Here is a 23,016-nt window from a genome sequence, read left to right on the forward strand (position 1 = left end):
ATGTAACCGTAATTTTGTCCATGTTCCATTTGTAAACTCTGTGTAAAATACCTTGCAGGTTGAAAAGCCAGGTTGGGGGCACTTACCTTATGCTAATATGATTAGAGCATATCAAAAGGAGTAATTTTGACTACTCTGTCTATCTGCAGGTGTAAAAGCTACAGCATTCAGGCTACTCATGTAGGCCTGATGTCCTGGTTTCCTTGCCAGCCTTGTGGATGTTGTAATGTAAGTTTCTGTCCACAGATTGCATTTAATTTCCAGGCCATTGTTGTATTTCCTACACAATATACTAGAGCCTTACTTAAAAGGCAAATGTGCGAAATGGGGATTAGCAACCTTTATAATGTTTTTTGGGGTGACTGTAGCAATGTCCCAATGAACAAACGTTAAAAAACTAGCAGAATCAGTCAACAAAAAGTGGGAATGAGCATGAAAAAAAGAAATTCTTTTACAAATACATATATTAATACAGGAGGAAGAAGCAGTTTGTAAGCATCTTTACTTAGAGTGGGTGAACAAATTAATAAAATGTTCATACAAAACATGTTTTGACACACTTTGGTATAGAATGGACACAGTGTGATTTCAAAATCATTAATTGGCTTAATGGCCCTGCTAGAAACTTAGCAGCAGATTTACCAAAATTTTAAATTGTGGAAGTGTAATTTTTCTGGCGCAGCCACAATACAAAATGCTACTTGTAATTTATAAAAATCACTCAAATCAGATTTACGTGACATTCAATGGGATTTTTCTTATAAACTGATGAAAGGCAGCAAAAGGGGAAGACTTGCTTTAATTTGCATTAGGGAGGCGTTTCATGAGTGGAGCATGGGCGTTCCCATGTACACACCAATGGATTTTGGTGCATTCCTAGATTTACAAAAGCTAGCAAACCTGGTAATACGTCATATTGTAATGCCTTCCTGAACCAGGCATAAGAGGAGAAATATGTTTATTTCTCCTTGTTACTACCTTTTTCTATGCATGCTGCATTGTGCAGCACACAAAGAAAGATTAATATGTCATTATGAATTGTTTTTGTGCAGGAAGGTCTCCCTCCCCGCACAAAAAAAATGGTGCAAGGATGCCTGCATTGGTGCCTAGGCAGTATTCACTGTGTCGGCGCTAGGAGACAGCAGAAATGCACCATATCTTAGTTGATCTGGTACATTTCTACTTTCTCTTTTTCACTCAATGCAGCACAGCAACATTGCTTGTTGCCCTGCATTGGGTGAATTATAAGAAAATCTGCCCCAAATGGCTGTATTTAGCTCTGAAACTAGCTGACATTTCACAGAGAAATAAATAATGTCTGATGTATTATATGTGTTTGTACCACATGGTGATAAAGTGAAAATAAATAAAAAAATATCTGGCATCACTGGTTTCAATACATATGAACCTTTGTATTTATCTTCTACAGGCTAATGATGTTTTAGTGAAGCTCTGGAGTAACCTGCATGAAGAATCACTGGGTGAGGCTGATGGTTACCCATACAAGAAATGTTTAAGGTTCAATGTTTTCTGGCTCACTTTCTTCACCCAGTTCCAGATGGGTAGAAAGAAGAGGAAAAAATAAAGTGCAGTACAAATGGAATGAGACTAGGTGGGAATTAGCATATATTTGGTCTATAGTCTTGTTTACTTTTTCAACCACTGAGTACTCTAGCACATTTAATTTATATAATTTTCTTCTTCTACTCAAGTGTGTCTGTTTTAGTGACCAGATTTGTCTTATTAGGCAGCTTCTTGTATTTACCACGGGGGGGGGATAAGTCACTTTAGTCGTTTGGCCATCCTTAAAAAACAGCTGAATGAACCCTTGATTTGGTGCTTTGTGGAAAATTACCATAGCCCAATAAACTTCCAGTGGTAAATCTTAGAAACGTTTATTCCAGATTCCAGAATGGGAAAAGCTAATAGGTGGAGATTGACAAAATATCAGCAGCAGTTTTTCTACCTATAAATTGAGGTGGGTGTCACAGATAAAAGGTGGATTGGTTTGTAATGAATTAATTACAATATAGATGCAGACTTTGGGTTGGAAAATGTCCCTCTTAAAGGGTCGCCACAGATAATTTGCCTTCTTCCTCCTCTTTTTGTTATCCTTAGGACTCTGAGATCTTTACCGCTGCTCACCAGTGCTGAAGTGCATGTGTTTCTGCCTTAAACATGATGACATTGTTTTATACCTGATTGTATATTTGTTGTACTGGCTAGTCCTTGGTAAAGTGGTATACCATATGCCCAGGGTTTGTACTTCAAATGCTACTAATGGGCTGTAGGACTGAATGTGCCACCTACTGAAGTAGCCTTTCGAACCAGTCTCAGGCCTTCCACTGCAGCGCCTGTGTGTGTGGTTAACAGCCACCTCGACTTGGCATTCAAAACTATTTGCCAAGTCTTAAACTCCCCTTTTATTTCATACAAGTCATCCCTAAGTTAGGCCCTAAGTAACACTAAGGGCAGGGGGCTATGTAAGTAAAAGGTGGAACAACCATTATGTTTGGCCTGTCCTGGTAGTGACAAGGGCCTATTTCATTTTTACCTACTGTGAGGTCTACCACTCGTGTAGACACGCATTGGGAATTCCTTAATACACTTTTACACTGTAATTCCTGATCAGAGAGGAGTAACACTTTCCTGTTTCATATCTTTGGTATGGTACTGTGAAATCCTCCTTACTGGTGAAGCTGGATTAATTAGCACTACTGTTTTAGAAAAGCCACTTTTAGAAAGTAGACATTTCTTTGCACTTACTGCTCTATAAGCCTGACAGCATGTCTCCAAGACACATCTGAAGTGGGTGACAGACACACTTTGTGCATTCCCTCTAGACAGCCACAAACACAGGAAGGTAAGGCTGATCTGCATTCTGAGCACTCATTTGCGTTCATCTTCATTCTGGCAGGGAGGAGTGGAAGGGACTGGTACTCACACTTCAAAAGGTAGTCTACACACAAAGCACTGATTTACCTCCAGCAGATAACCTGGCAGACAGGTTGGGTTGAAACGGATCATTGTGCACTTTACAGAGATGCTTTGAAGTCACCCCTACATCAAAGGCACTTTGGGGAATAAGTACTGAGTCTCGGAACCCCTAAAAACAGACACTTCTAGATATTGAACTGAATCACTGTCAGAAGGACTGCTGTGCTGCCTAAAGGACCCAACTGGACTGCTTTTCTGGAAGGACTACTTTACGGCTTGTTGCCATGCTGACTGCTGCTCTGTGACTTTGCTGGAAGGAGAGTTAGACTCTGCCTTTCCTCCAAGTGATCTCCAAGAACTTGCTGGCTTGCCTCCTGGTTTCTTAAGTCTCAGAGACACAAAAGACTTCATGCAATTCTGCTAGTGCTGCTGGACTTGCCTTTTGTGAGGCCTACACTTGCCTGAGATGCCCCTCCAGGTTCTGGCCTAGGCTTCAGAAGGGTTCTGCAGCTTATTTCTGCAAAAAGCGACGCATTGCTTCGACTGTGTGAGAAATGCCGCCGCATCACCCTTCACGACAGAGGCTTCTCAACGACAGAGGATCCATGGTCTGCACGGCTTGACGACGCTCTGCACGGCTTGACAACAACGCATTGCGTGTACTTCAATGGAGCTCATCGGTGACACAGGACACCCTTTTGCAGCTCAATGGTGATGCTGTAGATGCTCAACATTGCCACCTGCTTCATCCAAGGTATTTCATCAGGTGGACCTGTCTGGGTCCTGTAGCCGGCCTGCCCTCCATTGCTGTTGGCCTGAACTTTGGATTTGTATCAGTCTCTCATGACCTCAAGTAACCTTTTGACCGCTAGTGACTTCTAAGCACTATTTTTGGTTTATTCTTTATAAATTCATATCTCAACGTCTACTTGTTGGATTTTTGTCTTTTGCATCTTGTTTTACTCAGATAAATATTCTCTATTTTTCAAAACCTGTATGGAGTTTTTGTGTTTTTTCATTGTGTTGCTCTGTGTGTGTGTGTGTGTAGCACAGATACTTTACATATTGTCATTGTAGATAAGCCTGACTGCTCTGTTCCAAGCTACCAGAGGGTGAGTACAGGTTATCTTATTGTGAGTCTAGATTACCCTGACTAGAGTGGTGGTTCCTGCCTGGCCTGGGTGCATACATCAGCCGATCAGGAATTCACATTTCCAACACTTAGCAATGACTGATATTTTCTAGTATGTTCCAATTTCACTTCACATTTGGGCCATTGAAGTGCTTGACAATTATATTTATTGTTGTTTTAACTTTTAATTTCTACAATCCAGCTCCATGTTATCCTTGATATTATTGATAACTGCCACTACCATATCTAATGTACTGTGTTTAAGGACCTTTAGCAACAGAGAATATGTCTGATTTTGGTGATGGTATATGACAGTAAATGTTGAAAACCATGATTTAGGCTTTGCCAGATGCTGGGCTATTGTTGTCATTTTTGCCATTTGATGAGTTTAGTATTGATGCGGTCTTGTCATGTTCTCACTCGCATTTGAATAACACATCCCTATCTGACATTTGTTGGCTTGCTTTATGATTTTCCAGCAATTATGTTCTAGTCAAACCTACTTAGTCTAGCTTTCTAGGTCAGTTAACTTCCAATGCTAAATATGAACTTGTACAACATCTTTAGTGGGACTGGGTAATGTCATGCTCTGTTTAAGTAAGGGTATATTCAAAGTAGATTTTGACAGCTGAAAACCATTTCTGTCTTGAATGCACTGGTGCATTTGATAATCTTCTCTTAACTTTAACTGTGTCATACTTACTCAGATATTAGACGCACACACACTGTTCCTCTCTGTTTTGTAACGATGCTGATTGGTGAGTTTCAAATCTGTTGGGTATCATTTTCCAAACTATCCATTTGGAATTATCATAATAGGGATTATGGACTCTCTTTTAGGTGTAACTGATGGGTTTTTTCTCTCTCTGTTATTCCTATGCCATTTTTAACCTAACTGTCTAGTGCATTATGTTGCTGGGTCCCCCATAGAGGTATGTCAGAATCCCCTTCAGATGGCTACAGGACACACAGGGGCTAATGGGCCGATCTTTGGGAGGTCGAGATATTTTACTCCAGATGACCTGCGGTCTGACCTACTATGGATCCTGAGCAATTGGGCCCAGGACAGTTTCTGCACTTGACTCTCAAGCTAGCGTGGTCCAAGCCCTCCAACGTTCCCTCGGGTGGTTGGTGGATACAATATAGTGAACACAGGCTCACATCTCAAATTGAGCAGCAACAACAATGAATTATTGTCCAGCCAATAACTCACATTTTTGGAAAAGAAGTATTTTATTTCTACCACTATCCAAACTAAAGAAAAATACAACATCCACAAACATTTACACAGTCCTCCCTGGCCTCCAGTATTTATTTGACAATTCCTTGGCCCACTCACTCCTCATGTTAGCAATTGTAGGTAGTCTCCATTCACTATCAGTAACATCCAGGGTATTTCTCACTAGAAGTTCGAGTCTCAAGAGTCCACTACGACTCTAACTTAATGTCAATAGCATTCCAGCACTAACGCACTCATTTAGCATCAAGTTCCCTATGGTCAACAGGCCCGAAAATAGTCTTACCCACACTGTCAGTAAGAAGTGTTCAGAGATCCTGAGTGATCCCTGTATAGCGGCACATGCAGAGGCTGCAACTGTGTTCAAGTGAGTCAAATGCACATGGTCTAGGCAACTGCATTCAGCAGGTGAAGTCTCTCTCACTCGCAGTCATGCTTCTGAATTGACCAGAGGCTGTCCACGAATCCTTTGGCAGAATAAGTGTTTGGTTCATCTCCCGTGGGGGAGGAGGGCTGGCTGGCTGTGATGAACGTGTCTTAGGTCCCTTGCCTATGTGATGGTGTGTAGATGCTCTGATGGTGTCCTAACTTTTCCAGCATTGGGCATAACAGGTCACACTGCTTGGTGCTCCCAGTGATAACCTCTGACATACGGGGGTCACCACAGCTCAAGGGCTCCTGCCCTATCAGCACATTGAAATTCTTCACAGTGACCCTTCCTGACATGGTGGTCACCACCTCACTACTGCACAAAGGTATGGACCTTACTGCATGGCAATTGTTCCCACAGCATGCGGCTCAATTCACAGTTGCCCTCTCCTGGCACTGGGTCGCTAACTCCGTCCTTCTCACAGGCAAAGACACGAAAAGTGCAGTAGCCAATCCCTCACAAAAGGAGTCCAAGTGACAAGACTCCCCACTGGAATTTGTTCCATCCAATGCTTTCCTCTTCCTCACAGGGCACACTGGTCTTGGGAAGCAGGCTGGCATTGGTGCTGCCGCCTCCAGGGCAGTCGGTCTTGGATTTCATGGGTGATACCCTTTCACCCAGCAGATAGACTAGCAGGTTTTGGCCCTCAGTGTTGGCCACAGGTAGAGGTCTTGCAGGCCTTCCCCTCCTCACACAGCCTGTCTGGCTCCTTGGCAGATGACAATTGTTGGGCTTTTAAAGTACCCTTTTTATAGTCCAATTCCAGACAACAAATGTGGCTTAGGATCAGGGTCTTACAAAGCTTTGTGTTGGGGTTCTGCTTCACAGTTCAAAAAAGACCTGTTCACTCCTACTGATCACTACACAGTATGCTGCCACCACCATGCTCATGCAGCTTAGGTCCTCATGAAGGCAGCTGTCCTCCACCGCCATGAGGGTACCGGTTTGGACACCCCTCCCTGTGCAACAATCCATGAGACAGGCATAGGTCATAACAGACGCGGATGATACGTGCTTGACTATGCCATCAAAAATCAGCATTAGGGATCCAGTCATCAGTACAGTTGCACATCGATTATCATGCAGGAATTTTCTGTCCCAACATGATGTAAGCAAGATGCCACGGTTTTATCACTGCCAATCTATATACATATAAGGGGCCTTCTTCTTTAGGTTCTAATATTCAATGTTATATAGAAAATCTTTTTATTATAACAGATGGAAAAGCATTTAATTTTAATCTTCTGTGCCTTTGTGTGGCTAGCTAACATTATTATTCTAATTTAATATTTTTATATTCATTGAGATAAATGGATAATTGAGCTCCAGTCATCACTCATCATTGTATTTCTTTCCTATACAGCCACTCCCAGCCAATTTCCTTATTATATATCTTAAAGTCCCTGGCATCTATCAGGCTTACTGCCCCCCTGGGTTGGGAAGATTTGAGATAAAGCCCCAGTCTGCTAAGGGGCAGAAAGACCATTGACGCCTTTAGTACTGGGGGGCATGTCCTGATGCCAGAGCCAGCTGCCACCACGGCATTCTTTTTTTTACTAAAATAATTTCGTAGGTTTAGAGGACTTTCTACTTCCTTGAGGGGCATAGGGGGTCAGAGTCCTAGTTGCACCTTTAAGGAGGACAAAAAGGCTGGATTTTCTTTTAGGGTGGAACATGAACATGCCTGCGGAGGTGCTCCCTCCCAAAGGCCATTTGGGGGTTAGTGGGTAGATTCCTGCTAGGAGATTGTGTTCCTGCACCACTCTACAATGGAGAGGTTCCATTGGAAAAGGGGAAATTCTCCTCTTTACAACAGTATCTCTCCTGTCATGATTGGAGCTTGAACAGGGTGAGCTACGCCCCTTAAGCTCCAAGTTCAAAGACCCCGACCGTTTTCACTTTCAATCATTGTGACCTCAGCATGCTGCTCATAACACTCTTGCCTCACAGGTTGAACTTTTCTGCACCTTTGGTGTGAGGAAGGGACATTCACATTGTCAGCACTACTGAGTTTGTGCAAAAGACATGAATGTGTTGTCCCCAACTCTAAGGGATATAAGGCATGAAAAATGCCTTATCTGCCTTCTAATAATTGTCAACTTTTTTTCTTTATGCATAAAGTATGTTGTATATAGATAGATAGATAGATAGATAGATAGATAGATAGATAGATAGATAGATAGATAGATAGATAGATAGATAGATAGATAGATAGATAGATAGATAGATAGATAGATAGATAGATAGATAGATAGATAGATAGATAGATAGATAGATAGATAGATAGATAGATTTCAATCAATAACAGTGGGTGGAAGGATGAAGACTTGCCTGAATACCGGAGCCCTCTGTCACTATAATTTTCCAGGCGCAGTTCAAACTGTTGCCATAAGGTTCAGGGTAACCTGGAGACAAAATTGTACCTCGACGTTCTGTTAAGTTTCCACTGCATGGAACTGCAAAATAAATGTATTTAGGATGAAAACAAAATTATGATACACTGAAAGAATTTACAAACATTACAAATTCATGGGCTGATTTCTAGGAATTTGCAAACAGAAAATTTGCTGGTATTGTGTTGCAATTTCCTTTCTCTACAGAAGTTCCATCTCCTCAAATAGGGGTTTCAAGAAATTGGGCAATGGCCACATATGAAGGATTTTTATAAACTGACTGGAACACTTGCCAGCCTAAATCCAATCACAAAGCAACATTCACACTAAGATTTGACAGTAAATACACTTGAGTTGATTCAAATGAAAAACATAAAGAAATCACCTGATTTGACAGTAACAATTTCGTAATATAAATGTGTCAGTAATACTGCCTTCAAACTACTGATAACTCGGGGGCGTTAGAGGGCGCACGGCAAGATGGACGCACTGCTTTGAGGCTCTGCCTGACCGAGCCACAATCCGCCCATTATCAGCTGCATCCAGTAATTTTCATGCCCACTGCATACCTGTGTGGATTCCCGCTCCCTTGCTGAGTCTACTGGTGGTGATCGTGGCCCTGTCGGCTCGCTATTGCTGGGTGGACGAGTCTGGGTCGACCTAATGCCGTGATGCAGAAAATGGCGACCGCTGCGATGTCGTAGGCCCCCCTGCATTGTGGGGCCTTGGCCAGTCTTGATCCTCGTGCAGCACCCCTGCTCTTCTGGGTGCTGTGTCCTGTATCTGCCGCTGTCTGCCCTGCTGGACTCTCCTGAGACCAACGCCGGAGGAGTGCAGAGCTGCCCTCTCAGTCGGAGCGAGCAGCGGAGACCAGACGGAGTTCGGGGAGCGGACTCCAGCGGCTGGAGAGGCCCCCCCTTGAGGCAGATGCTCACTGTGGTAGTCTGGGATCCCGGGCACCCGTCGGCGCTGGTTGCGGTGAGTGGGGCTGGGGTCCGGCTGAGGCTCGGACTGCGGAGGCGGGATCGGGCCATGTGCTAGGGCCGCGTCCTGTGATCTGTGGCCGGTGCGGGGTGCAACGCGATCAGCCTAGCTTGAGCGTGCCAGCCGGGGACGGAGACATCGTTGGGCCTGCTGTCGGCTGCCAGTAAATATATCGCCTGCCCTGGCGGCCAGCGGAGCCCATTGCGCGCTGCTAATCCCTGCACTTGGATATAATTAGCCTGGCCTAATACAATGGACATACGGCCTAGCTTGAGTGAGGCGGCGGCGGCCGGGGAAGGAGACATCGTTGGGCCTGTTGTCGGCCGCCTCGTTGGGGTCCCCTGTAATCTGGCCTCCGGCGCTCGTAATAAGAACCGCTATTACATCGCCTGCCCTGGAAGCCAGCGGTGCCTCTTGCGCACTGCCAATCCCTGCAATTTGTTGTATCTAGACTGGCCTAATAAAAAGGGCATACACTGGCAATATCGGGGAAAGCTGGAGTAACCACCTTGGGGGAGAAGTAGCACAGCGCCCACTGCCTTGCGCCTATGACCTGCGGGGCCTACTGAGGCGATTGGCCCTAACAGGGGTATTCCATAGGGGGCTTGGTGGCCACAATAGAGCCTCAGACACCTACTGGTCCGTGCCTGTGAACTTTGCACTACCGTCAGTGTTGTTTACCCCAGAACTGATATCAACCACCGGAGGCAACAAAAAACGAGCAAAGTACGACTGACCAAGGCTCAGCACCTCAAATTCTTAAATGCAAAAGTTCATTTAAAGTCTGTGCAATCGCATCCAGAGTATGTCGCACTTATACTCCACTGGAGACCAGATAGATTCAAATAGAAGAAAAGGACGGAGCACCAGAATAAAGTCAGGTTGCTTCATATATAATCCAAAATAGACTCTTTAATGTTTTTTCTCAATTTAAAATCTTGGACATCAGCCAACGCGTTTCGTTCCTAATGGAGCTTCGTCAGGGCAAATATATCTTTACGTGTCTGAGAGTCAAGTGGTCGCATGGATAGGACAAGATTGTAACAGGCCCGGGTTCCGGAACTAAAGGTTAATAATAAAATTTCACAGTATTCCACGGTCAGTCAATTCGTAATAATTATAAGGCCCGGGTCCTTAACAGGGGCCTAAGTAATGGCCAATATTCTAGTGTAAGGGACCTGTAATTGGCCGGTGCTCCTCGCGAAAAAACGGAAATGATGTATCAGCGCGTTGGCTGATGTCCAAGATTTTAAATTGAGAAAAAACATTAAAGAGTCTATTTTGGATTACATATGAAGCAACCTGACTTTATTCTGGTGCACCGTCCTTTTCTTCTATTTCAGCCACCGGAGGCGCCTGGTCAGGAGCCATGGAGAGAACCGACAACACACAGCCGCGCCTCAATTTTGAATCGCGCACGATTACGAAGACCCTGCAGAAGGCTGCATCGGACTCTGAGGCGTGTGCCCATCAGACGGCCCCCCCCACGCCGGAATCCACGCTAATGGCCATGCAGCGCACCTTGCAGTCAGTTGAGGGCACGATGGCTGCGGTAAATCATTGCCTGGATCACATGTCCTCCCAGCTTGAGAAGCAGAATGCACGCATGGGGGAGGTGGAGCAGAGGGTATCAGCTGCGGAAGATGGCTTGAGTTCGGTTGCAGACAAATCCTTGAATATGGAGAAAGTGTTAGCCCTTATTCAGGCAAAGAATGAGGATTTAGAAGCGCTGTCCCGGGGCAACAATATTCGCATTACCGGGCAGCCAGAGTCCACAAATGTGGGTAAAATGGAGACTTATATCGAACGCCTCGTCTCGGATATTTTTGGCATGGATCAATTATCCAACATGTTCATTGTGGAGCGCACCTACTGCTCCTTAGCTGCCTGCCCGGTCCCAGGTGCCCCTCCTCGCCCCATTATAGCCAGGATCTTAAACTATAGCAATCGGGACAATATATTATGGATAGCTAGAGAGAAAGGCACTATCATTCATCAGGGCAACACACTGGCCTTCTTCCCTGATTTTACAGTGGCTGTCCAGGTGACCAGACATGAATTTGGCACTGTGAAAAAGTTTCTACAAACTGAGGGGGTCCCATATTCTATGCTCTATCCTGCCCGCCTCCGGATTGGAATAGACGGCGAAAGCAAGATATTCTCATCCTCGAAGGCCACGATTGAACACGCCAAGCAGCTGAAGCACAGGAGACGTGCATCTAGTGCTGCACCCGAGGAGTAGCGGTGGGGTACACCAACCGACTCGAACTTAGTGATCCACCTGTTTTTTTTGGTTTGCATCTGATATACTGTTCTTGCTTAATGGCATTGTGCTAACTGATTACACGCACACACTGTGACGTGCATATGAAATGTTTCTATTTGACACAAATGTTGTTGCCTAGATAGTTTTACAGTCTCTATGTTCGTATTATTGGGACGACGCTAAATTGCTAATGTTTGGTGGGAGTGCCCCTTATATGGAGATTGCCTCTTGAATACAGTTGAGGCCTTGTTGTTATGTTCTATCTTAGCGTTTCCACCGCCCGGGACATTGCAGTACTTTGCTCAGGATTGGTCTGTTAACATTGACAAGTGTATGCATTAACACATATGGACCTGCTCTGCCACCTCCTATCCTGAAGGTGGCTAGCAGCTCTCTGTGCCCCCTGCAAATGTGTGTACCCCAAACCTGTACTGCTTTTGTTGGGATTTCGGGGGGTGGTTGGCTAGGGGGGTATTGGGATGGCTTTGGCATGTTGGGGAAGCTGAAGTGGGTGGGGGGTTGGGGGATTTGGATTGGGAACGACAGAATGATGATGGTAATAGCCCGGACAAACAATATGAGTGTATGCGGTTGACCTTTGGGTATCAACTACTAGTTATATTTTCTATGTGTCTTCCCATGGCTGGCCCTACATAATGCATAATGTAATCAAGTTCCTTACATGAAATGTACGCAGCCTAAATACGCCAAAATAGATTAGAGCAGTGTTTGCATATTTGGATTCCATGGGAGTGCAGGTTGTCCTCTTGCAAGAAACCCACTTGACTAGGGAATCAGCGAACAAAATAGGCACACGCTGGGCGAATGTAAAGGCTTTGTCTTCCTTCTCTACCTACTCTAGAGGTGTATTAACCCTGGTGAAAAAGGGTGTCCCCTTCACTGAGATTCGATCTGAAGCAGACGAGTGTGGTCGGGTTGTGATAGTGCATGGCCGCTTAGGTGGAGAGAGTGTACTGATTGTAAATGTCTATGGTCCGACTGTGGATGACCCATCATTTTACTCCGATGTGTGGCGCAGAATATCATTGTTTCCACCGGCGGCAATCATATGGGGGGGGGGTTAATTTATGCTTGGATATCACCATGGATAGAATTGGCAGTAGCGAGACCCAGCCCAAACTAGCTGCGGACATGTTATTAGGGTTTCTGGACACTGGGCATTTGCACGACGTTTGGCGTAAACGCCAACCCGCTGGTCGGGTGAGCACATATGCTTCCGCGGTGCACGGGTCCTGGTCCTGCATTGATTTTTGGCTATTCTGGGCGATGGTCTGCACCTGGACAGTAGCGGTGTCGCATGAGTCTTGCACTCTGTCAGACCACTCTCCAGTCATCCTTGCGCTTCAGCTCCCAGTGTATCAGACGCCGCCCTTCGCGTGGCGGCTTCAACCTTCGGAACTTAAAGATCCTGTATTCAAGCAATCTATAGCTGAGGCGATAAAAAATTATTTTAGAGAAAACAAGGGTACAGTAGACAGCGCGGGAGTGCTATGGGAAGCATTCAAAGTTACCATAAGGGGAGCTTGTATCGGGGCCCAGTCCGGAGTCTTGCGCGACATCAGACAAAGAATAAAAAAATTGCCTTCTGACATCTCTAAATTGGAACGGGAATTTGAGTCTGATCCTACCACTGCAAAATTAGCCACAATAAGGGAGCTGGTCACAGACCACAATGAAACAGTTGACCAGGAACTGCTACATTGCTCCCAGCTTAGAATAGCATGATATTACAGTGCGGGGGGCCGCCCTAGCCGCTCTCTTGCGCAGAAACTCTCGGAACCACGTAGCCAGGAAACCATAACTGAACTCATTGATGAAAATGGGGAGGCCCGTCACTCGACCACGCATCTCTGCGATATCGTTTTGCAGTTTTACACCAGCCTATACGCCTCTAGAGAGTCTCCACCGACAGAGGAGATACATGAATATCTTGATGATGTGGCAGCTGGGTGGCTGTCACATGCTCATCGGGAGTATCTTGTACAACCATTTGATAGGAGGATGTTAAGGAGGCCAAAATGTCCCTACCAACCTGTAAGGCTGCGGGGCCAGGCGGGCTACCCAGTGAATTCTATAAGGCATTCGCGGCAGACCTCGCTCCTCGGCTGCTAGCTGTTTATGCAGAGGCCTATGAGAAGGGGACACTGCCACCCTCTTTCCGGGAGGCCCTAATTGTCACTCTATTAAAACCAGATAAGCCCTCAAATCAATGCGGGTTGTATCGACCTCTCTCGATCATTAACAACGATGCGAAGATCTTAGCTAAAATGATTACTATTAGAGAGCAACCCCTGGTTCCTCAATTGGTATTACCAGATCAGTCTGGGTTTGTCACGGAACGCTCCACGACTCATAACTTACGCACGCTTTTTTCCACTTTGCATTATTTTGAATAAGATTTCCAAGCGGTGGCCGTGCTGCTAGATGCAGCAAAGGCCTTTGACTCTCTGCAGTGGCCTTTTATGTTTACTGTATTGAGTAGGATGTGCTTTCCTCCTTTCTTTTTACAGTGGCTTAGGGTACTCTACAGTGACCCGGTTTCCCGAGTCCGGGTTAACGGCTGGGAGTCATCCCTGTTTCTCATCAAGAGAGGCACATGGCAGAGGTGCCCCCTGTCACCCATGCTCTTCTCTTTGGCCCTGGAGCCCCTTGTTTGTAAACTACACCAAAAACACGCAGCAGCTGCCCTGCGGTTCTGGCAGCGGCCATTGATTGTCTCCCTTTACGCGGATGACATGCTGCTCTATATCCGTGAGCCCGCTCTGCATTTATCTACGTTATTCAGGGAGTATGTACAGTTTGAGATATTTTCCGGCCTTGGGATAAATTGGTCCAAATCTGCAGTGTTTCCTCTAACCTCGCTCACTAAAGAAGTGTAGATGGACTTCCCATTGTCCTGGACTTCCGACCCTGTGAAATACCTAGGGGTTTGGGTTCACAGGGATCCCGATATAGTAGTCTCTGAGAATTATGGCCGCACGGTTACACGCATTTCCGAACAAGTTGCGAGATGGTCGCACCTACCCCTCTCTCTGGCGGATAGGATAGCAGTAGTAAAAATAGTGTTTTTGCCTAAATTATTGTATTTCTTTGTCAACATCCCTATAAAGTTTAATATAGCGCTGTTCCGCACTCTCCAATCTATGCTATTATCGTTTGTGTGGGGAGGTAAGAAGCCTAGATGTAGATGGGAACTGTTGGTGCAGCCTTTTGACCGTGGAGGGTTTGAGGCTCCTGATCTTCGCCTTTACTACCTGTGTGCCCAAGCCCACTTTGCGCATTATTGGCATTTCCCACAGTGCTTTCAGCCCCATGTGGCTATTGAAACAGATGCTGTGCTTCCTGTCCCGTTGCAGGCAGTGGTCCTTTTGGGGGGGATTGGGAGGCCCGTGGACCGAGATCAACCCTACACAGTGCATGGTGTGGGCATGGCGAATGCTTGCGCCACGGGCACAGTTATCCTATTTATATGCTCCACTGCTGCCACTAGCTTCCCATCCTGATATCTCTGCGGCACGGGTGGCGCCCGCCTTATGAGAACTTGCCGCTGTGGGCATCTCTCGGTTGGGCGACTTATACAAGGGGGGACAATTTAAAACATTACATGAGGCACAGAATGGCACGGATCGTAGCGTTATGTTCAACTTCACATACGCCCGGGTTCGTCAAGCTGTCCGCGCGGCATATCCAGACTATCCTGCGGAGCCCACTACTCTACGAGCGCTGCAGGCATTGCTGATGGGAGAGGGTCGCAAAGGGCTAATTACAAAAATTTACAATGCCTCTTTACGTGAACAGGACCAGGAGGAAAAGCCCTCTTGCTTACGCTGGCAAGCTGCGTTGGGCATTCCAATTGCACCGGATGTCTGGACGAAGTGCTGCCGACTTACGGGCCCCCTCACAGCCAACTGCAATCTTAGAGTTATTCATTTCAAACTTCTGCATCAGGCATACTACTCCCCCTTACAGCTACACAAATATGGTTTGAGAGAGACTGCTAACTGCGTGAGATGTGGAGCAGCGGATGCATATTTTCTCCATGTTACCTGGATGTGTAAGGGTGTGTTTGCTTTTTGGACTGCAGTGGTGGCCATTCTCACTGACATTGTGTTGGAGCCTGTGTGCTGCACTCTTGAGCTATGCTTGTTGGGTTACGCCTGGCAGCAGGCGCATTGTTGCGGTTCCCACCCTCTTTGCAAAATAGGCGGTAGCGCGATGCTGGGGAGCCAGGACAACACCCACTATAAAAAAATGGCTCCACAACTTGATTTACTGTAGGGATCAGCTGTGGGTATACGAGGAGGAGCTGCCGGGAGTCATCCCGCCCCAAAGATTTCTGGGCTCCCATCACGGCATATTTGATGTCCCATCCTGACAAACTGTGAATGCTATGTTCAACAACCCCTATGTTTTTTTTTCCTTCCACAGCATGCAGGCCCTATGGAGGTGTTTGCCTGTCGCCGGGACATTTGTAGACTCTAAACAGATACCCTGGAATTGATATGTACTCATTCCCGACCCATATTGGTGGCCTATATATAAGAATTTTCCTCATAATTTTCCTACTTTCATCTTACTATAGAGGGTGTGGTGCCTTGTCCGGAAAGTGCTGCAATTTTGATATTGTTGTTCTGCCTGGGAAGGAGGGAGGGCTGGGAGGTTTGCGGGGTTTATATGTCCTTCTTACTTTTCATCATTCTGAACTATTGATTGTTCACCCCACTCTGAAATCAATAAATAAAGTTTTTAAAAAAATACATATTATACAGCCTATACAGCCTTGAATTAACTCAAGATGCAGCAGTTTGCTGCATGGAGAAAATATTTAATGCAACACAGGCATGGTACACCAGGGTCGGTGCTGTCCGAATTAGACAGGAATACACCACCCAAAATACAGTAGCGGCTCATGGAGGGAGGGCTGCGGCGGTGGAGGGTCAAGGTGGGGGGTAGTAAACAATGGCATACAGCCGAACAGAGTTAAGTAACTAAATAAATAAATAAAACAAATTTTTGGTAAGGCAACACGCGCAATGTAATTCTTTTTATTTTTATTATTTAGTTACTTAACTCTGTTCGGCCGTATGCTGTAGTTTACTACCCCCCACCCTGCCCTTCCACCACCCCACCGTCCCGCAGCACTCCCTCCATGAGCCGCTACTGCCAGAATATGATGTAGTGTTGGGAGTGGGAAAAAGCAACTAGAACAGTGCCAGGCATCATACAGTACTGTTGCTGCCATTTTCAAAGATTGTGTAAATAATTAATTAATTTGTGAAAAGCAAGTGTATCTAAGCAAGATCACTTAATTTCCTGGTAAAATGACATTGCTGTGATTAAACCCTAGACCAACTAATGCAAAGATCATCAATTTTGCCTGTATAATATATTTAGCCGCATTGGAGCTTCTGAACATGAGCCATCATGAGGGATGTTGAGAGCTGTTCTCAAACATAGGTGTAAGTGTCTTTTGGGATGAGGTATTAAAGAGAATGCGGTACAAAATCTTCATAGGTGGCGGTATTTTAGACGTTTCTCTAAACGTGATAAGTACAGTGTCGGATAATATTACAAACTTCACTGGTGTCATTATTATATTTCAGTATTTTAAAGTCTAAATGGATCAACTTTAGCACCTTGGCATGGAAGAGGTGCTATTTCCGCCGATGAACAGGACAAAATGTTTGCTGCTCAATCTGTAAATCAGGCCTTAGTGATCTTGTAACCATGATTAATAACACTGTAACTTTTAGAACAAATAAGGATTCGCCAAAATATTCGATAAATAGAACAAAAGGGTCTATTGGGATGGTGGGTGGATGGCCGCCGCCGGTCCGGCGGTGCAACCGCCGGATTGGAGGCTGCCATCCGCTCACCATCGCAACCCGGAAAACCGCGGGACCGATTAGCAACGCGGTCGTGACAACCGCAGTGTGATTTTCCACCCACCACTTTTTCGCCGGTTGCAGTTCGCCCGCTTGCCTGGACCGCTACAATTGTTGTGGATCAGAGCCAAGCACCGCCGGCACGATTATGATGCCGGCGGTAGCCAGCCTTTCCGCTGCTGAGGAACCGCCATAAAAAGGCATGCAGAGACATGTTCCGGGGGCCCATTGCGGGCCCCAAATGTGTTGGGGGGAGTGTGGGTGCACTGGGGGGTCCCCATGGTATCCTCCTACATGTCCCTGTAGCATGTGGCAGGCACTGTGCAGTGCCTGCCACGCAGTGCAGTGACATGCACGACATGCTCCTTTTCACACCTTGGTGGTGCTGCTGGCAGCAGCAACCGCTGCAAGGTCAATCGCCAGAATCTGACCGCCGCGGTTGGATTTCGACTGCGGAGCATCCTAATTGGACCGGCGGATATGTCACGGTCCTTGCGGGCAGTCTTTTCCCGCTACCATGGCGGTCGGGGAGATTTTCCGACCGCCATCCTAATAGACCCCTTAGTTTTTAAAAAGCCATGAATTAATGCTGATAAATCAACACAGAGTATATCTTTTAAAATATACCTATTGTGCAATAAGAACCATGCACAATGGAATTCTCAACGCCACTTACTGATTGGGACATACATCACAAAAAAGGATAACGATTTAATATCAGTCTGTAGAATGCGGGGAGGAACAGCTTTGTGACTTAGGAAAGCCTCCTAAATTTCCATTCCCCGGAGTATTTAACTAAGTGGTAATGTAAATCTTTCATTAAAAATGGGATCAGATTTCTTTTATCTGATCTGTGTTTTTTTAGTAACATAACTAATTTCTTAGCTTTAAGATATGTAATAATAATGCAAGATTAACCATGGACCTCTTGCTAAAAGCATGGACCAAAAATGGATGGTAGCAGTTACTGCTTGGCTAATGCTGTACCCATATGATCTTACCTTTCTTTAAAATATACATATATATTTCATATTGCCAACGAGTCTGTTGCTCCCTGAAAACCGCTCCTTGTCCAGACACATTGTCTGATCTAATTAGTAAGGCAAATCTCTTTCTCGTGTGCCAGGCGACCAAATTTCTAACAAGGACCATCTACTGTATTGCTGCATAGCAAACTGCTGGGCATCACATGGGAATAATTTTATTGAGATGAATTCTAATTTAGCAAAAGTACATCTAGGAATGGCTAAATCAACTGCATATATTTGTATGCATACCAAAATGATGTTCAGACAAAAGTTTGATCCCTTGCAAAAACACTATACTACTGAAATAAGGTGGTATTTGGGCACAAATTTTAATTGTAAATATCGAGCTACATAAATATTGAGCTTTTATAAATATCATGATACAGAATTATCGTTGACAAAAATATCTATTTTTTAAGTAACTAATATCGTTTTCAAGAATATCTGTGCTGCTGATATAATTTTCAATAATAGTTTTTAAATTATTTTTATTTATTTGAGTCCATAGTTTATTTGTATATGTTATTTATTATTTGTGTAATTGTTGTTAATATTTTTAAATATAGTTTGCAATTTTAAGTTATTTATATTTCTTTATTTAACTGTTAATGGTAATTTATAGTGCTGTAGCGGGTTGTGAGGTTTGCAGGAGTACAAGGTGGGAAGTGATTAAGTATAATTAATTAATTATTTTTTAATGAATGCTAATTATTTATTTTACAATTAATGATGTAAATTGTGCAATTATATTTTTAAGTTATATTTTAGGTGTGGCTTGGGTTTGTAGGGGTATATAGTGGGAAAATAAGGAATCATTTCTTAATAATTAATGTGTTACTTAATTTATAATAAATTATGTAAATTGTTTAATTAAGATAATTTTTAGGCTATATTTTAGGTGTGGATTGTTGGGTTCATCGGGGTATAGGGTGGAAAGGTAATTAGGCAATAATTAATCGCAAATGAATTATTAATTTTTATTCAAATATTTAATAGATATATAAATATGTAAAATTGTAATATTTTTGTATATCATATATTAGGTGGGGGTTGTGTTTGTATGGGAATAGGGAGGGAAGGTATTTAAGCAATACTTAACTAACAGTTGAGTATTCCTTTATTAATAATTATTTTATTGATTAATTAATATGTTAATCATGTTATACCTTTTTATTTTTATTATATTTTAATTGTTGGATGCTAGGTTTGTGGATGTATAGTGTAGGAATTTAATTAAATAATAAATTAATGTAAAAACTTTACTTACTATTAAATATTAAACATTTTAATAATCATGTAAATTGTTTCATTATTTTTGTAAATATATATATCTATATATATGAAACAGTCTCGTCTCACCAAGTTTCTCAACAACAAACGAGAGTGGACCCAAGTTGAGTGCTGGTTTTCTTATTTTATTTCCTTAGTATGTCGCCATGACGCGTTTCGACAGCTCCCTGCCTTGATCACATGATATTATCTATTGGCGGTCGCCAGTAGATAGTTATAGTTAGGACCGAGTTCCCATAGGAAATCTGAAAATTCTATTTTGAATAACTTTGGCGCCGGTTGACAAATCCTCGCGAAATTTTCAAAACTGATGGGGAGCTCCGCTCAGCTCCTACCCTGAAAGTCTCGGGGTGATTCGTCAAGCGGGGGCTGAGGAAAAAAGGGGGGTCCCTTGCATTTTCCCATAGGACCTTTAGTCGAAGGTACAGCCCGAACGGCTGAACAGAATTACTTGAAATTTGGCAAAGAGGTAGTCCTCAGGTCAGGCATGTGCCTTTTGCATATATGGTGTCCATCTGTTCATTATTTCCTGGGAAAATTGCAGTTAAAAGTACATAAATATCTATATGCGCGCACCAAATGTACGCGAGCGTAATTCTGATTGGTTGTGAGATGTCAGTCAACATTCGAATCGGTCGAAATCAGGAAGTGTGGGACGCCATTTTGTGTGTGGCAGTGAAAAAGAAAGGTGGAGAACGTGAAAAGTGGGCAGGGTAGAGAGTTCCTGACCCCCTAGCCTTTGTCAGGGGGTCCCTGAAGGACCCCGATGGGTGAAAAAAACATTTTAAACTGTTTATAAGTTTATAGAAGATATTAACTATGCTGTTCAACTTTATCCAAATTCAAAATAAAAGAGCTGAGCCATTCCATATTAAAGGATACAGTCAATCTATAACTATATACATAGGTAGTTTATTGTAAAATAAATATAATAATACATACATAAATTAGCATTTAAAAAACCTTACAAATTCACTAAAAAAACCATAGGTTTCACACACGTTATAGTTAGGAATTAGCTTTTTAAAAACCTTGCAAATTCACTGAAAAAAACATAGGTTTCACACATGTTATAGTTTGCTGGACATTTCACTCGTAAAAAACCATTGAAATTCCCCCGTTATAGTTAGTTCAGCTAACTATAACTCGCGCGACCGCAATCCACTGCTGATGACGTCGCATATTACATCACTCATGACATGGTCAGTGACATCAGTCATGACATCACTGATGACATCTCAAATGACATCACTGATGACATCACTGATGACATCATCCAGTGAATATGTGTCTTTCTGAAAAAAAAATATTTTTTATATATGTATATCTAAAGGTTAATGGAAGAATAAATGGGTAAATAAGTGTCTAAATGGATTTTTTTTTGTAAAATTAATTGTATAACTGACTTATTAACAGTATCTTAGTGAATACAGTGATGTAATATGCAACGGTGGAAGTGAATCTGAACATCTGATAGGCGATGATCTTGAAACTCTAATGGCATTACAGACTTTGAGTCTACATCTTCTATGACTGATGGAATCATCGACATAGACAACTGTTTGGAGGCGGCGGGCATCAGACAATCCAGGGAGCTTAGTAATTTAAAAAGGAAATCATGAGTGGTCCCCAAGACCCCCTTTGATGCCATAGATGTGTTCAGTGAGGCAGTCATTTTGGACCTAAGAAACTTGGCAAAGCAGATTGATTAGAAGAATCGCCAGCACAACATCCCCAGAAAACAATGGGAGGCAATTAAATCCCTAAAGGAAGATCAAAATATAGAGATTAAACCCTCGGACAAAGAGGGAAATATGGTAATCTTCAATAAAGAACAGTATTACAAAGAAGCAATGAGACAATTGGACGATAGGGAATGCTATGTGCCAATTCAAAGAAAGGAGTACCTGGAATGTATTAATGCTTATCATGAATTACTGCAACATTGGAAGAATGATGGTTTATTAAGCCAGGATGAACATCTGTTCCTGTACTGTGAGACACCCACTTTGCCAATATTTTACCATCTTCCAAAAATACATAAGGATTTGACTAACTCTCTGACCCATTGTGGCCTCCATAGACAGTCTCCTTGAGAACACTTCAACGTATATTGATTCTTTTTTGGCACCACTGGTCAGGGATTTAGCCTTCTACATCAGGGACACTCAGGATTTTCTGAGACTAATTGAGGGCATCACATGATATGCCCCTCATTACCCTGGACATAACCAGTCTGTATATCTGTTTCAATCATGAGGATGGTATTATAGCTGCTAAATGGTTCCTGAATAAGAGACCACTGAAGTTCTTGAAGCATAACAAGATGCTCCTACATATGATCACAATTTGTTTAAATAATAACATCTTTACATTTTCAGGCCAACTTTATTTGCAATGACGTGGGACCGCCATGGGCACGTGCTCCACCCCCAGCTACACAAATCTTTTCGTGGGCTGGTGGAAGAAGCACGTGGCCTGGGGGGAACCCAATGAACAATAGATCGACAAAATAATCTTATGGGCGAGATACATAGACGATCTCTTTGTGGTTTGGCGTGGCAGCCTCTCCTCGGTTGATGAGTATGTTGCCTCGCTGATCGACAATGAATTGAATTTGAGATTCACCGGTCACATTAGAGACACCTCTGTGACCTACCTAGATTTGGAGGTATTTATTGAGAAGGATGTCCTACTAACAAGATTGTTTAGAAAACCGAGGGCAGGCAATGCCGTCCTGCACGCAGGGAGCCATCACCCTAGAAGTCTTATTAACAACATACCATTCGTGGAACTCTCGCACCTTAAGTGCAATTGTTCTACCACCCAAGACTTCAGGCAGGCTAAAGAAAAGGCACTGCAAAGATTTAAAGAAAGAGGATACACCAACGCCGCTCTATCTCAGGCAGAAGCCAGAATACAGGAGATCAATAGAACAGATCTACTAGTAGCTAAGGGACCGATTAAAACCACAAAGAATGGCCCCATAAAGATGATAACAAGGTATAACGAGAAATCTAGTAGTATTCTACAGATCTTCAAAAAGAACTGGCACATCCTTCAAACTGATAACATCCCTAAAAATAGTCTTCCTACTCGCCCATTAATCACATTTAAACATTGTCCATCAGTGGGTGATCATTTAATTCATAGTAATTATGACTCCACTCCCAGAGTTAAAAACACATTGTGGGTTTTTTCCCCTGTAAACGCTATAAGGCCTGCAAAAATAGTGACAAAGAAACAATTTTCCAAGGTAGACCAGGGGATCTGAAACCTACCCGAAAGATCAAGCAGTTTCTTAATTGCAACTCTATTGATACATTTGCGCTGCCGGTAAACAAAACTTTCCGGCTTATCCAGAAAGAAACCAGGGTATAGGTTTTAGTCAAGTAGAGGGTGCCGTGAGGCCA

The 23,016-nt window shown here is 43.7% G+C and overlaps 1 protein-coding gene across 1 annotated transcript in view; it reads right to left on the minus strand.

Moving 5' to 3' along the window:
* Positions 1-23,016, minus strand: part of CSMD1 (CUB and Sushi multiple domains 1) — a 2,626,220-nt gene that overhangs the window by 1,180,786 nt on the left and 1,422,418 nt on the right. Inside the window, exon 29 of the mRNA XM_085610820.1 lies at positions 8,068-8,192. Coding sequence (XP_085466946.1) covers positions 8,068-8,192 — 125 coding nt within the window. The remainder of the gene's footprint in view (positions 1-8,067; positions 8,193-23,016) is intronic.

Source organism: Triturus cristatus, chromosome 6, assembly GCF_964204655.1.
Source record: "Triturus cristatus chromosome 6, aTriCri1.1, whole genome shotgun sequence".
In the NCBI taxonomy this organism is placed as follows: domain Eukaryota; kingdom Metazoa; phylum Chordata; class Amphibia; order Caudata; family Salamandridae; genus Triturus; species Triturus cristatus.